This window comes from Ceratotherium simum, chromosome 20 (assembly GCF_057802395.1).
Source record: "Ceratotherium simum simum isolate JZ-2026a chromosome 20, ASM5780239v1, whole genome shotgun sequence".
In the NCBI taxonomy this organism is placed as follows: Eukaryota; Metazoa; Chordata; class Mammalia; order Perissodactyla; family Rhinocerotidae; genus Ceratotherium; species Ceratotherium simum.
Window position 1 is genome coordinate 56,309,635 of NC_141919.1, and position 13,646 is coordinate 56,323,280.

The 13,646-nt window shown below is 41.4% G+C and overlaps 1 protein-coding gene across 3 annotated transcripts in view; it reads left to right on the plus strand.

Moving 5' to 3' along the window:
• Positions 1–13,646, plus strand: part of IARS1 (isoleucyl-tRNA synthetase 1) — an 81,493-nt gene that overhangs the window by 45,934 nt on the left and 21,913 nt on the right. For all 3 annotated transcript variants that reach the window (XM_014797003.2, XM_087444821.1, XM_087444820.1), the window contains exons 21-30: positions 68–159; positions 2,072–2,149; positions 3,093–3,214; positions 3,657–3,759; positions 3,996–4,079; positions 6,527–6,701; positions 8,983–9,095; positions 10,726–10,821; positions 11,622–11,798; positions 12,713–12,818. In XM_014797003.2, coding sequence (XP_014652489.1) covers positions 68–159; positions 2,072–2,149; positions 3,093–3,214; positions 3,657–3,759; positions 3,996–4,079; positions 6,527–6,701; positions 8,983–9,095; positions 10,726–10,821; positions 11,622–11,798; positions 12,713–12,818 — 1,146 coding nt within the window. The remainder of the gene's footprint in view (positions 1–67; positions 160–2,071; positions 2,150–3,092; positions 3,215–3,656; positions 3,760–3,995; positions 4,080–6,526; positions 6,702–8,982; positions 9,096–10,725; positions 10,822–11,621; positions 11,799–12,712; positions 12,819–13,646) is intronic.

Here is a 13,646-nt window from a genome sequence, read left to right on the forward strand (position 1 = left end):
TGTATCCTCTCCCACGCACCCAGGTGCTCGGTGTGTTCTTGCTGCCTGACTGATTGTCTTACTTTAGCCTACAGGCTCTATACTGTGGTGCCTCGCCTGGTCAAGTTTGTGGATGTTCTGACAAACTGGTATGTCAGAATGAACCGCAGAAGATTAAAGGTAAGTGCAAGCTGCTGTTGGGAAGGGCAAAAAGTGCAGGACATGTGAGAGTTGAGGAAAAATGAGCACAGCCAACAGGAAAAGGAGCCGTTTCAAATGCTCTCAACTTTTGAAGCTATCTTTTTCTTTTACCTTGCGTATTAGATGGATGGGAACCTAAGTTCTAAAAGTCATCTTGTGTATTTTCAGAACCCAATCATGTACATGTCATGTTGGAGGGAAAACCTCAGGGCCACACAGGACTAAGCTGAGTAGACCTCTTAAAATCCAAAATAAATTCATGCAAATGTTGGCTGGTACGGCTGTGATCTTGAGAAGGGCACATCCCTGCTTCTACCTCTAGAGGGTCAGTTATTTATTGACAGAACTCTTCCTTAAGCCTGTTGGGGATTTAGGATGAGTGAGGCATGGGTCCTGTATAAGGACTTAAGCTGGGCATAAATAATGGTGGTACAAGACAGGGAGGGAGGGACTGATGGAGGTTCTCATTGCCTGTTGTTCTGCCTTCAAATGTGTTACTGATAAAAGCCCATAACAAAGCAGTAATTTCATTTTTGTTAAAATATATTACACACACATATACGTGTGTGTGTATGTACACATATATCTAGAAGGATATATGCTAAAATGTTTACAATAGTTATCTCTGGCACATGAAAAGAGGTTCAAAATCACTAACTATCAGGGAAATGCAAATCAAAACTACAATGAGATATCACCTCACGCCTGTCAGAATGGCTATAATTAACAAGACAGGAAACAACATGTGTTGGAGAGGTTGTGGAGAGAAGGGAACTCTCATACACTGCTGGTGGGAGTGCAAACTGGTGCAGCCACTATGGAAAACAGTATGGAGATTCCTCAAAAAATCAACGATAGAACTACCATATGATCCAGCTATTCCACTGTTGGGTATTTATCCAAAGAACTTGAAAACACCAATTTGCAAAGGTACATGCACCCCTGTGTTCATTGCAGCCTTATTCACGATAGCCAAGACTTGGAAGCAACCTAAGTGCCCATCAAGGGACGAATGGATAAAGAAGCTGTGGTATATATACACAATGGAATACTACTCAGCCATAAGAAACGACTTAAATCCAGCCATTTGTGACAACATGGATGGACATTGAGGGTATAATGCAAAGTGAAATAAGTCAGAGGGAGAAGGTCAAATACCGTATGATTTCCTTCATTAAGCAGTAGATAATAACAACAATAAACAAACACATAGGGACAGAGATTGGATTGGTGGTTACCAGAGGGGAAGAGGGGAGGGAGGAGGGTGAAAGGGATAATTCGGTACATGTGTGTGGTGATGGGTTGTAATTAGTATTTTGGTGGTGAACATGATGTAGTCCATGCAGAAATAGAAGTACAATGATGTACACCTGAAATTTTTACAATGTTATAAACCAATGTTACTGCAATAAACAAAAAATTAAAAAAAAAAAAAAAAAAAAAAATAGTTATCTCTGGGTCACTTAATTATGGTTGGGTTTTCTTTTTTTATTGTCTTTGTATTTTTCCTGCAATAAATTAGTATAATTATTTTTTAAATACACAGTATATAGTTTTTTAAAACAGAAGAAATCTCAACCTAAAAGTACTTTAAATTTTCCTGTTAGCAACTGTCTGTTGCATGTGAATCCCACCTTTAGCCTTCTGGTCCATTCTTACCTCACAGTTACAGAGCTACTCTCCATTTGCTCGGCCTCAGAGATGGGAGAGAGTGAGGGGGACCCCATCCTGGCCTCCTACACTGACCCCAGACCACCCGTGGTTGTGGTCACTTGTCCTAGCTCTGTCTGTCTTGTCTCTGCACTGTGTGCTCTCTGTGGATTGCCTTTTTAAAATAATCTTCTTACTCGGTTTTAACAGTTTAATGTTTTGTTTTGTTTTTACACACTAGGGTGAAAATGGGATGGAGGACTGTGTTACAGCCCTGGAGACGTTGTTTAGTGTTCTGCTTTCTCTGTGCAGACTTATGGTAAGATGCTTGGCCCGTTCTCAAACTCTAGCCTTGTGGGCTACTTGTGGTGCCTGGTTGCTGCAGTGTCCTCCATCTGTACCTCTTCTAAATAGAAGTTTTAAAACAACTTAAATCTCTAGTTCCTTTTCAGAAATCTTGTTAGCTTATATATGGCAAGTAAGGGCTGAGAAACATTAGCTTCAAAAGCTGGATTCTTTCTTTTTACCATGTGCCGTACATTTCAGGTCAAGGTCTTTGCATCTAGACTGAATTGCCACAGTTCTCTTTGAATAACATACCTCATCTTAACGTGGATTCCTGTAATTATCTGTGAGTAACAGGGAAGTTCTTAAACTAATATCTAACCAAATAAATGTATCACAAACAATATATTACTTGAAACGTGTTTCTACCAATTTAAATATTAATTAAATGATATACAAGTGAAAATTCCAGTTTTGATTCCCTGTATCCTATTTCTGCTACTCCAGTGTAACGCTATCATTATTAGACTTATATTTATTTCCTGAACGTACACAGAATGAGAACCTGCTTCATACCAGGTCCTGTGCCTGGTGCCTCACATCTGACCTCACTCACCTTCATCCTATGAAGCAGGCGGTGTTCCTCCAGTTTACAGATGAGGTTTCTGAGGGTTAGGGACGTTCAGTCCTCTCCTTATTGACTTGGCTGGCACTTGGTCAGGGGCTCCTGCTTTTATTACAGACATCCTCCAGGATGCTTTGGATTCTCTGGCTGTACCCTTGCTGTGCCTCACAGGTATCCATCTCGCCAGGTTCAAGTGAGGTTGTTTCTCGTCAGAGGGCAGGGTTAGGGACCTCACGCCCACTGTGTACTCTTATGTCATTCTCTAAGATGTTCAGTTGCTGTTTTCACTCTGATTGCGCTCAGTTCATGATGGCTGCACATGAATGACATGGTGTCCTCTGTCCTCATACAGGCCCCCTACACACCTTTTCTTACTGAGTTGATGTACCAGAATCTAAAGATGCTGATTGACCCTGTTTCTGTCCAGGACAAGGACACCCTCAGCATTCACTACCTCATGCTGCCCCACGTTCGGTGAGAATTAAATACACATGTCTCGCCCAAGCCATGGGAAGGGGAGTTGCCAGAGACGCACTCGTGGGGGCCCCAGCTCCCTGCTCCAGCTCTTCCACACCCTGCCTCCCACCTGAGCTGCTCCTAGCTACAGAATGGGTAGGAGGGATGCTCAGTGTGGAACCCCTCGTTGTGCTGTGGCAGGTGGGGCATGAGCAAGCCCGTTGGGATCGCCTCAAGGAGCTGCTGGGCACTGAGCAGCAGACTCAGGCTTGCCGCCTGCTTCTTGCCGTGTGCGCCCGAGGCTGGCATGGGCTGTCCTTCCCCAGGTGCCTCACCAGGAGGCCTAGCCACACCATCACATCTCTAGCCTGACCGTCTTCCTCAATTAAGCATGCCTGTTGTTTGGGACTTTTCTCCTTTTAAATCTAATCTCTTTCACATCCCTACCTCTACCAATCAGAGAGGAATTGATTGACAAGAGAACCGAGAGTGCAGTCTCTAGAATGCAGTCTGTGATTGAACTTGGGCGAGTGATTCGAGACCGCAAAACTATTCCAATAAAGGTTTGAGATTTCATTTATATTTTACATTGCACAGTCCTAAATAATTATGTCTTAGAGTATTTTCTTAATATAGAGAGCTTCCAGCAATGGCATAAATTTTTTTTTCTGCAATAAGGGTACTAGTTGAGTTTGATTAGTCTGAAGCCTGAGATTCAGATAAAACATGTAATGTTCCATTTTTCTGCAGCTTAGAGGACTGGCTGCTGAGTGAACTTTCCTTTCCCTTTTCCTCCTAGTATCCTTTGAGGGAAATTGTGGTTATCCATCAAGATCCGGAAGCTCTTAATGATATCAAGTCGTTGGAGAAGTATATCATTGAGGTGAGACAGCTGATTTGTCTGTTTAGTCCAAACAGACTTCTTTCCTTGAGAAGTTTGTTGTGATTAGTACTCTTCAGTGAACTACACTTTGAGTGAATAATTTATCTTTTTTCTTTTGTATATCAGTATATACGTAAATTTAACCATCCATGAAATTTTACACTTTGCTTAGAATCATCATAAATTTTTACCATGTAGTTGTAGTTCTTTAAAAACGATTTCAAGATCAATGAATTTGTTTACTTAGTTGGATCACTTATTACCTTCATCCACTTTTCTTCTCCAAAGTGCTTTTGATAATTAACAAAAGGACTTTGTTCCTTCAAATTATACAGGTAACAAGTGAGCACATGTTGGTGGTAGGCAGGCACTAACACTAGCTTGGAGTCCAAGGTGAGTCCCTTCCCACCCCGACCACACCCTGGAGTCTCACCCTCCTGGGATCTTCACTAGGGTGTCTCCTGCCAGGGTTGTTCCTAGCATTTTACATGCACATGCATACATTTGTACATACGTAGACACACATATGCACATGCCATTGCTTTTGTTTCTGCACAGAGAGGATCATGTATAGACTCTTTTTAACTTGCTTTTTTCACTTTATAGTGTTTCTTAAAGGGCATCCCATGTCAAAACATAGAGATTACTATGTTCTTTTTAACAGCTGTACGTGTTCACTTTCTAGCTGCATCATTATTTAATTACTCTTCTATTATTGGAAATTTATGTTTCTGATTACAAACAAAAGATGTTTCTGTATCTTTGTGCATATGTCAGTGTATGGACATTGGATAGATTCCTAGAAGTTGAGTTTTGGGCTCAAAAGTTTAAACTAGGGCCAGCCCCCACGGCCTAGTTGTTAATTTTGGTGCATTCCACTTCGGCAGCCCAGGTTTGGTTCCCAGGCGTGGACCTGCACCACTCGTCTGTCAGTGGCCATGTTGTGGTGGCGGCTCACATACAAAAAGAGGAAGACTGACAACGAGTGCTAGCTCAAGGCGAATCCTCAGCAAAAACAGAAAAAACAACAAAATAAAGTTTAAACTGTAGTGTCAGTTTTCCTCCGAAAAAGCTTTATTCCATAATGTTTTAAAAACAAATATATTTTTCATTTCATTTATATTCCTTTCACAGGTAACATTAAATCTATTATTGTAGAAAATAATAATTGCTATATTTGGTCTTGAATTGCTTGAGAATTCCAAACAAATATTGGAAACTAAAGAGATTATAAATTCTGTAATTAATGCTTACAGATATGGATAAAAATAGAATATATTTAAATAGAATATCTTGGGCCTGGCCTGGTGGCGCAAGCGGTTAAGTGCACGCACTCCACTGTGGGGGCCCAGGGTTTGCCAGTTCGGATCCCGGGCGCGTACCAACACACCACTTGTCAAGCCATGCTGTGGCGGCGTCCCATATAAAGTGGAGGAAGATGGGCATGGATGCTAGCCCAGGGCCAGTCTTCCTCGGCAAAAAGAGGAGGATAGGCAGATGTTAGCTTAGGTTCAATCTTCCTCACAAAAGAATAAATACATACATACATAAATAAATAAATGCATACATACATACATATATAAATAGAATATCTTAATGTCTATAGTGAGATCAAATAATGCAGTTAAGTCTAATGGCAAAACTTGACTTTTCCCTACAATTTGCTTCAGTCGACAAGTTCCATGATATCTCATTTTCATATTTCCTACTATGCTGTCACTATTTCCTACTGCATTATAATCCTTAACTAGCATGATGGAGGCATGAAATGTTATGATTAACTGATTCTTCTGGTTAATTGATAGTTAACCTTGTGGTGCTCTGAAATTACTTGAGCTAAGGTTTCCCCTGAGTTGAAGCTCATATTTCTAATTCTAGAGTCTTCTTTAGTTGAGTTATGCTCAACTATCTTGATTGATCTGGACAATCAGACCTTTCTGAAAAAAGAAAAGTTTTTTTATACCATACAATTCAATGGCTTTTAGTATTATTTATAGAGTCGTATAACCATCACCACAATTTTATAACATTTTCATCATCCCAAAAAGAAACCCAGTATCCATTAGCATTCATACATCATTTTCCCTTCAACATCCCACCATCCCCTGGCAACCACGGATCTCTTTTCTGTCTCTGGGTGTGCCTACTCTGGACATTCCATATAATTGGAATCATACAATATGTGGCCTTTTGTATCTGACTTTTTTCACTTACCACCAAGGGTCATTCATGTTACAGCATGTGTCAGTGCTTCATTCCTTTATATTACTAAATAATAGTCCTTTGTATGGATATGCCACATTTTATTTATCCATTCACAATTGATGGACACTTGGGTTGTTTCCACTTTTTGTGACTAATGTTGCGATGAACGTTTGTGTGCATGTTTTTGTGGACATGTGTTTTCATTTCCCTCGTTTCTGTTTCATCTTGTCCACCAACTATAGGAATTGAATGTTCGAAAAGTTACGTTGTCTACAGATAAAAACAAGTACGGCGTTCGCCTAAGGGCAGAACCGGATCACATGGTTCTGGGGAAGCGTCTGAAGGGAGCCTTCAAGGTGGTGATGACAGCTATCAAGCAGCTGAGCAGTGAGGAGCTGGAGCAATTCCAGGAGAGTGGTGGGTGTCTGCTCCAGTGGGGGCAGGGGCGCCGTCTGTGGCCTCAGCCTGACAGGTGTCTCATAGCTCGGCTCCCATTTGACTTTTACTGTCACTGCCTTTTCTTAAATGAAAACTTCTTTTTTCTGGTGATAAAAATGTTTATTAAGAATAATTCTGATAATTTAGAAAAAATTAAGACAACAAAAATGACCCTTAACCCATCACATTTAATGCAGATTGAGCGCCTACTCTTGGCTGTTTAATATGTTAGTGCTGGGACACTTAAAATTCTGATTTATTTCCTCCTAGTTACATATTATAGTCATATAATTACAGCATTACAAATGGAGATCATGCTTTAATTTTAAATTTCATGTTTTTCACTCATATATTTTTACATTTTCTGTTATATTTGTTTTTCACTTTTTTGTTTTGCATTTTCACTTTACATTGCAAACATTTCTCTGTTATTATTCTTTAAAATGCTATTTCAATAACTGCATAATTTTCCTGCGTATGGATACCTGATAATGTTTTTAACTCGTCTTTTATTGTTGGTGCTTTAGGTTGTTTCCATTCTTTTAATATTATGAATAATATTACAGTGAATGTTTTTACATGTAAATGTTTTATGGAATTGATTCCCTCTGGCTAGATTTCTAGATAGAAATGACTGAAGCAGATGAGTGGATTTTAGGTTACCATTGAACTCTACAATTGCTAATGTGGGCCTAGAAAATCTACCCAAGTGAGAGAGAGCAGAACGCCCTGGGGCTTCATTACCAGCCAATGGTATAGATGGCACTGCTATCAGATGTGGCTTGTGGAGAAAAAAGATGATGATGACTTTGGGAGGTGTCAGAATAAAGACTGCAAAATATTTGAAAGTAAAGTATTTAAAGTATTTTTAGAGAAAGGGATTTAGAGTTGAGGTTTGGAATTTCTTGTGAAGGAGAACTGGTCAGAACTTATCACAGTTTCTCTAAAATATCTAGAATCCATATTGTGGTCTCTTAATTGGGCAAGACTGGATTCATTCATTAAGCAAATATTTTTTAAAACCCTTCTGTTTAGCTGGCACTGGGGACATGGAGTTGAATGAGACAGACATTGTCCTTACCCTCGTGTGCTGGCAGATGCTAAAGATTTACGGAAATAACCAGAGTTTTGATAAGTGCTCTAAAGGAAGTATATAGGGTAATATGAGGAGGTTAAGAAAGGGGACTCAGCCCCCTCTCTCCTCTCCTTCAGAGAGCCTCTCAGGGTGTCCAGGAGTTCTCAGCTCCGCCATGATTGGAATCACATGTGGTCTTATTATGGCTGCCTGGCATCCTGCAGCTATCCTAGGGCACAAGGTGTTTGACTGTTAGGACTCCCCCTGAAATTGAAAATCATAAGCATGGAGGTGTCATGAGGAGAGATTTAAGGACTCAGAAATCCAATGAGTGCTTATAGAAATTGGGGGCAATGTCCCTGAGATTCTCCCAATTTTTGGATAAAATGTATAAAATATAAAACATAAGACACTAACAACTAAAAGTTGAGTCATTACTAATTTAACTTGTATGTTAAAGTAACAAAATCTTTGATCACCCTGCGTGTCACAAATCTAAGTTGTTTCACCAGATAGCCAATATATCAAAAATGCCTGCAATAAGCCTTATTTGAAACCAAAAGTTTACAGTTTCTCAACTGTAGTTTCTGAATGAACTGTTCTGTACTGATGGAAAGTGAAATAGTTTTCAGAACACAGTGACATAAGGTGAGGATGGCAGCCCACTGCTCAAAGACCAAGATCATTGTCAGTGACCACAGCAGGCTTCCCTGAAGACGGGGATTGCCATGCTCAGGTGCCTGCCGTGGACAGGCATGATGCTTGGAACTTCACGTTGTCCCCCTTATCGCACCCTCACTGCACCCTGCTCGGCAGATCATAGAACACCTTGGTCCTACAACCAGTGAGTGGTGGGCCTAAGTCTGATTTGACTCCGCAGACTGTGCTTTCTTCATTACATTGTGCTGTGTGTAAGGTGGGAATTCGACCTGGGAGTTTATATGCAACGGTCGACACTGGTGGTGATTTAACTGTCCTTGAGGCAGCATGGTGCAGTCTGAAGGAAATTTGTCACGTTCTTGACTGCAGTGATGACATGAGTCAAGAGGACGTGATCTCCTGAAGCCTCTGCAGCTTATTACTGTGAAGTTTTCGTCAAAAAAGTGGTACAGTGTGCTGGCAGCAGGGCGGCTTCAGGAGGAGGAGGGACTGATGGAGTAACAGTGGCAGTTGCTTCTCCAATAGGGACCGTTGTTGTAGAGGGCCATGAATTGCATGAAGAGGACATCCGCCTCATGTACACCTTTGATCAGGCGATGAGTGGGACGGCGCAGTTTGAAGCACACTCAGATGCTCAGGTATTTCTCTATTCTCTGGAACATTTCTTTACCAAAAGATAAGAACATCAGAGGAGAACGTATTTATCATTGCCTTTCCTGACAATGTTGACAGTTTGTCTCAATCTTCATTTTAGATTGTCTTTATTAAACTCATCTGTTATATGTTCTTAACATATGCTTTTCTTTAATGAATACATAAACAGGGCATTTTGTGACATATGCGTGCAAGTAATTGTCCTAAGTGTTGGGTTGTAGAAAAGAATAAGATGTAATCCCAGCTTTTAAGGAATGAGTCACTCAGAGAGACAGGAAAGTAAGCCAATTCTTATTATTCTGCCTGAGAAGTTATCTGGTAGAAAAAAGTACAGAGAAGGGCTCCTATCTGAAGTCTAGGATAGAGGGTGGGTTGGTTGGGAGTGCTCCTTGAAGAGGATGTACAGGCCATTTAGGATTCTGGGGTCAGCATTTTTTGTTGTGATGGATCAGTGCATCTCTCTTCACTCCTGACCAGATTTCTCTCAGCAGATAGGTTGTAAGATCTCCAATGTTGGAGTGGTGGTGGAGTCTCTCTGCCTAACAAGCCACATTCAGGGAAGGGTGGGGAGTACCTCATGTGAGACAGGCTGACCTCCCTGAGCCTTTACAGAGGGGCTTAAATTAGATGTAGTCCGACAACTCCATGTGGGCAGATAGTGGTAAGGAGTCAAAGGTGAGGAAGCTAGGAAAGGAAGAGGGGCAGGAAGGAGGTTTATAAACAGTGAGAGGGTGCAGCCCTTCCTGATTACAGCCAATGGAAGGGAGAGCCTGAAGAAGTTGTCCACACTTAAGGAAATGTCTCATGATGCTTCTGAGTTTCTTAACACGGTTTGTGTATTGTGGGCCGTGGCGGCCATGCCCTGACTTATCATCCATATTCAGTTCTACCGCCTGTGCCTTCATGGAGTTTGTTAACTTCTCTGATTGAGTTTCCCCAAAGGTAAATGGAGATGGTGCCTAATTTACAAGTACATCCCCTCTATAATAGAAGTGACGTTATCATTATTACCACATCATCATCAACACCTTCAGAACAGATGAGATACAAAAGTAGGCAAAATTGACAAGAAGATGGCAATTTAAACTAAATCATATAAAAAGTATTGTGGTCAATTGTAGAAATTGTGTCTTGAATCACACCAACAAACCAATGGATAAAAAGGGTCATGGTTTAAGAAAATAACGAGGAAGCTGCTTTGAAGCCTTCGATCCACTCATTTGTGGTGCATCCGTTGTGAAAAGTTGTGCTGCTGGAAGAGTTTTGTGATTGTTGATCTTATTAGAAGCCTTGATGTTAATTACATAGACAAAAAGCAGAGTTACATGAGAGACTGTCACAAAAGCCAATCTCAGGGCGTCTCCTGTGAGCAGCACCCTACAGAAGAAAAGGGAAAGGTGCACCTCTCTCCAGAGATGAAGGAATTGCTGGTTACAAAGAAGGACCCAAACTGTAAAGAAACTGGATTGACTTTGTGTCTTTTGCTCAGTTGCGTGAATAAATAATGCTGCATAATAGACCTCTCAGAGTTTAGTTTTAAATAGCATTTTGCTGAGTTTGAAAGAACTGTCCTTCCTTATTTGATTACTTGGCGTGCACTGTTCATTCCTGCAGGCTTTGGTTCTCTTAGATGTCACCCCGGACCAGTCAATGGTGGATGAAGGAATGGCTCGGGAAGTCATCAATCGCATCCAAAAACTTCGCAAAAAGGTCAGTTTGTCAGATTAAGAACGAGCTACTGCTTTGGAGTTTTGTGTTGTTTTTTCGTTTGATTTTTTTATTTTGTTTGTTGGGGAGGACAGGTGAGGCAGGTAATATAAACCATACTTATCAATTAATGGTAATTAGTCACTCCGCAGGAAAGGTAGGCCCCTCCTCTCCCTACCTGTTCACTGTCAAGCTGGACGTGGCTCTTTTTTCCGCTGACCAGGAGCTTTCAGCCAACCTGTGCCCCTTGTCCTCCTTTTTCAGTTCCCTAGGGCTTCCACAAAATCATCTTCTGGCTGGGTAGTTCTCCTGACTGGTGCAGAAGGTCACCAGAGATGACAGTGGGTGTTTCTGAGGAAGGGAAGAGGTGTAGTCAGCATGGAAGGGCTCCTGGCTCAGGAGAGAGAGTGTTGGATCTGAACAGAGCAGGGTGGTTCTTCCTCATTCAGGAGCTAGGAACCAGGGCAGGCACACAGAGCCCATTGCCTGCCCTCACCAGGTGAGAGAGCCAGGGAGCTCCTACCTCAAGGAGGACTCCCACCAGTCTTCCTCCTTAGGTCAGTTGTCTGAGGCCTGTAGTTCAGGGTCTGAGGAGACCACTCCGGCGGATAATGGGATGCTTGTGAGATCTGTCTCAGTTCAGAGCTTTGTGAGTGGGTTCTTGTTCAGTTACTCCTCTGTTTCAGAGGAGGAGGGTTGGGCAGGAGACATTCGGCATGGGATCGTCAGCCCTGTTCAACAGTGTCTTACGTTTTGATGAACAAATGTGCTTCCCTTTTAAAATTTTCTATATATGCTTTCAGTGCAATTTAGTTCCAACTGATGAAATAACAGTTTATTATAAAGCAAAGTCTGAAGGAGAGTATCTGAATAATGTTATCGAAAGCCACACAGAGTTCATGTTTGCCACCATAAAGGCTCCCTTGAAACCATATCCAGTTCCTACATCAGATAAAATCCTTATTCAAGAAAAAACACAGGTGAGTTCTCTTGAACTATTAAGATATTTAGGATTAGGTTTTATGTTAGTTTATGTAGTCAAGTCTTGATAGTCTGTCCCCCGGTAGCAATTGGTATAGTACTCAGTCCTGCAGTATTGCTCTGGATGGTAGTGAGTAAGGTCGGAGAAAGGATGTCCAGAAGAAGAGAGAGAGAGGGAAGGTAGAGCTGTTCTCACAGCAGTTCTCTTGGGGAAGGTAGCCAGGAGGTACATAAGAATTGTCAGGAGATCAGATGGCTATATGGGCCTGTTTTATCTAAAACTAGGAAAGTCAGTATTGTGGATTCTGGGAATTATTGTTAAAAGTAAACAGCAATTGACTTGAAAAGCAGTTAACTTTTATGGTAGTGAGTTAACATAAAGTTACAATTTCACTTCCTGTTGGCACATTTTAGATGTAACTATGAAAATCTGATACCAAGACATGGAAGATATTGGCCCATAATTCAGAAGTAGGTCATTTATAACAGGGGAATCAATTCTTTTCTGCGTCAGTTAGTCCTTTTTTCAGTCATTTGTTCCTTGTTCCTACTTTATAGGGGACAAATAGGACAGGCAGGCAGGGGCTGAATATGACTGTTTATCTTTTCAGTGGGGCAAGTTACAAGATGGTTTCCTTTTTTATTTTGCATATTTTTAAACTGTTTGACTTTTTAAAAAATGAACATATGTTGCTTATATAATCAGAAAAAGATTTACATTTTTAAAAGAACAAGGTAAAAAGGAAAAAATGGAAAAAATTGTAGCTCTTGATGTTTTTAGTAATGATATTGAACATGCTATCACAATTGTAGAGAGCTCTTATTCTTACTGAGAAGAAATAGCTTCTGTGTTAGTTGGTGACACTGCAGTCAGACGCTGCAGTTACTCAGTCATATATTCCCATGTGCTCAGTTAAAGGGGTCTGACCTGGAAATTACACTCACTAGAGGATCATCCACACCTGGCCCTGCTTGTGCATATGTCAATCTTAAGATTTGTACAAATGGCAGTGAGCAAGGTAAGAGTAAATGAATTCCATGGTTTGTATTTTATGTTTTAGTTAAACCTATGAATGTCTTTAGGGCTATTCTAAGAGAATTGGTAAAACTGGATAACTTTTTTTTTCAAATTGTCGTCAAAATGAATCCATGAAAGTAAATGATTGGACTTGCACTTCTAGGAAGATGGACTAGATGTAGTTTTCCCTATTCCTCCCACAGAGTACAGCTGAACACCCTGAAGATGGTTTATAAAAACAACTATAAGAAGACTCTTAAAGGTGGAGGGAAAACAGACCAGCTAGGGACCTTAGGACCAAACAACAAAATAGTGGAGAGTTACCTGCATTTTCTTTTTGCCTCATGTATCTCAGACTTGGAGCTGAAGAAGCCAGCAACCTGGAAATGCCAACAAGCATGCGCAAAATTGCCCCAACAAGATCCTTCTCTCTCTAGACGAAGGACCAGGAGAGGGGCAGCCTAGCAAGACGGAAAACTTGTAGACAATAACTGCTCTGCTCCAGCCAAACACAACAGAAGAAACTGTAGCCCCACTACCACTCTCACTAGCAAAGGCCCAGTGGAAGGCTTAGGCCTTTGCCAGGCCGAGGAGCCTCAAGCCCCCACCACCATGCTGGTGTCAGAGAAGACTAAGTCGTGAGCTGGGACTTTCATCCTACCTAGGCAGTAATGAACCCCTCTGCCCAGTAGTGTCAGTGTAGACCATGTGGAGAGCCTAGACGCCCATCCCTACAAGCCAGTAACAAGGCATCCCTCCCTGTCACCACCGCTCAGCAGTAACGAGGCCACATATCCCACCACCCTGCCACGGGTCAGTGAAGGCCACG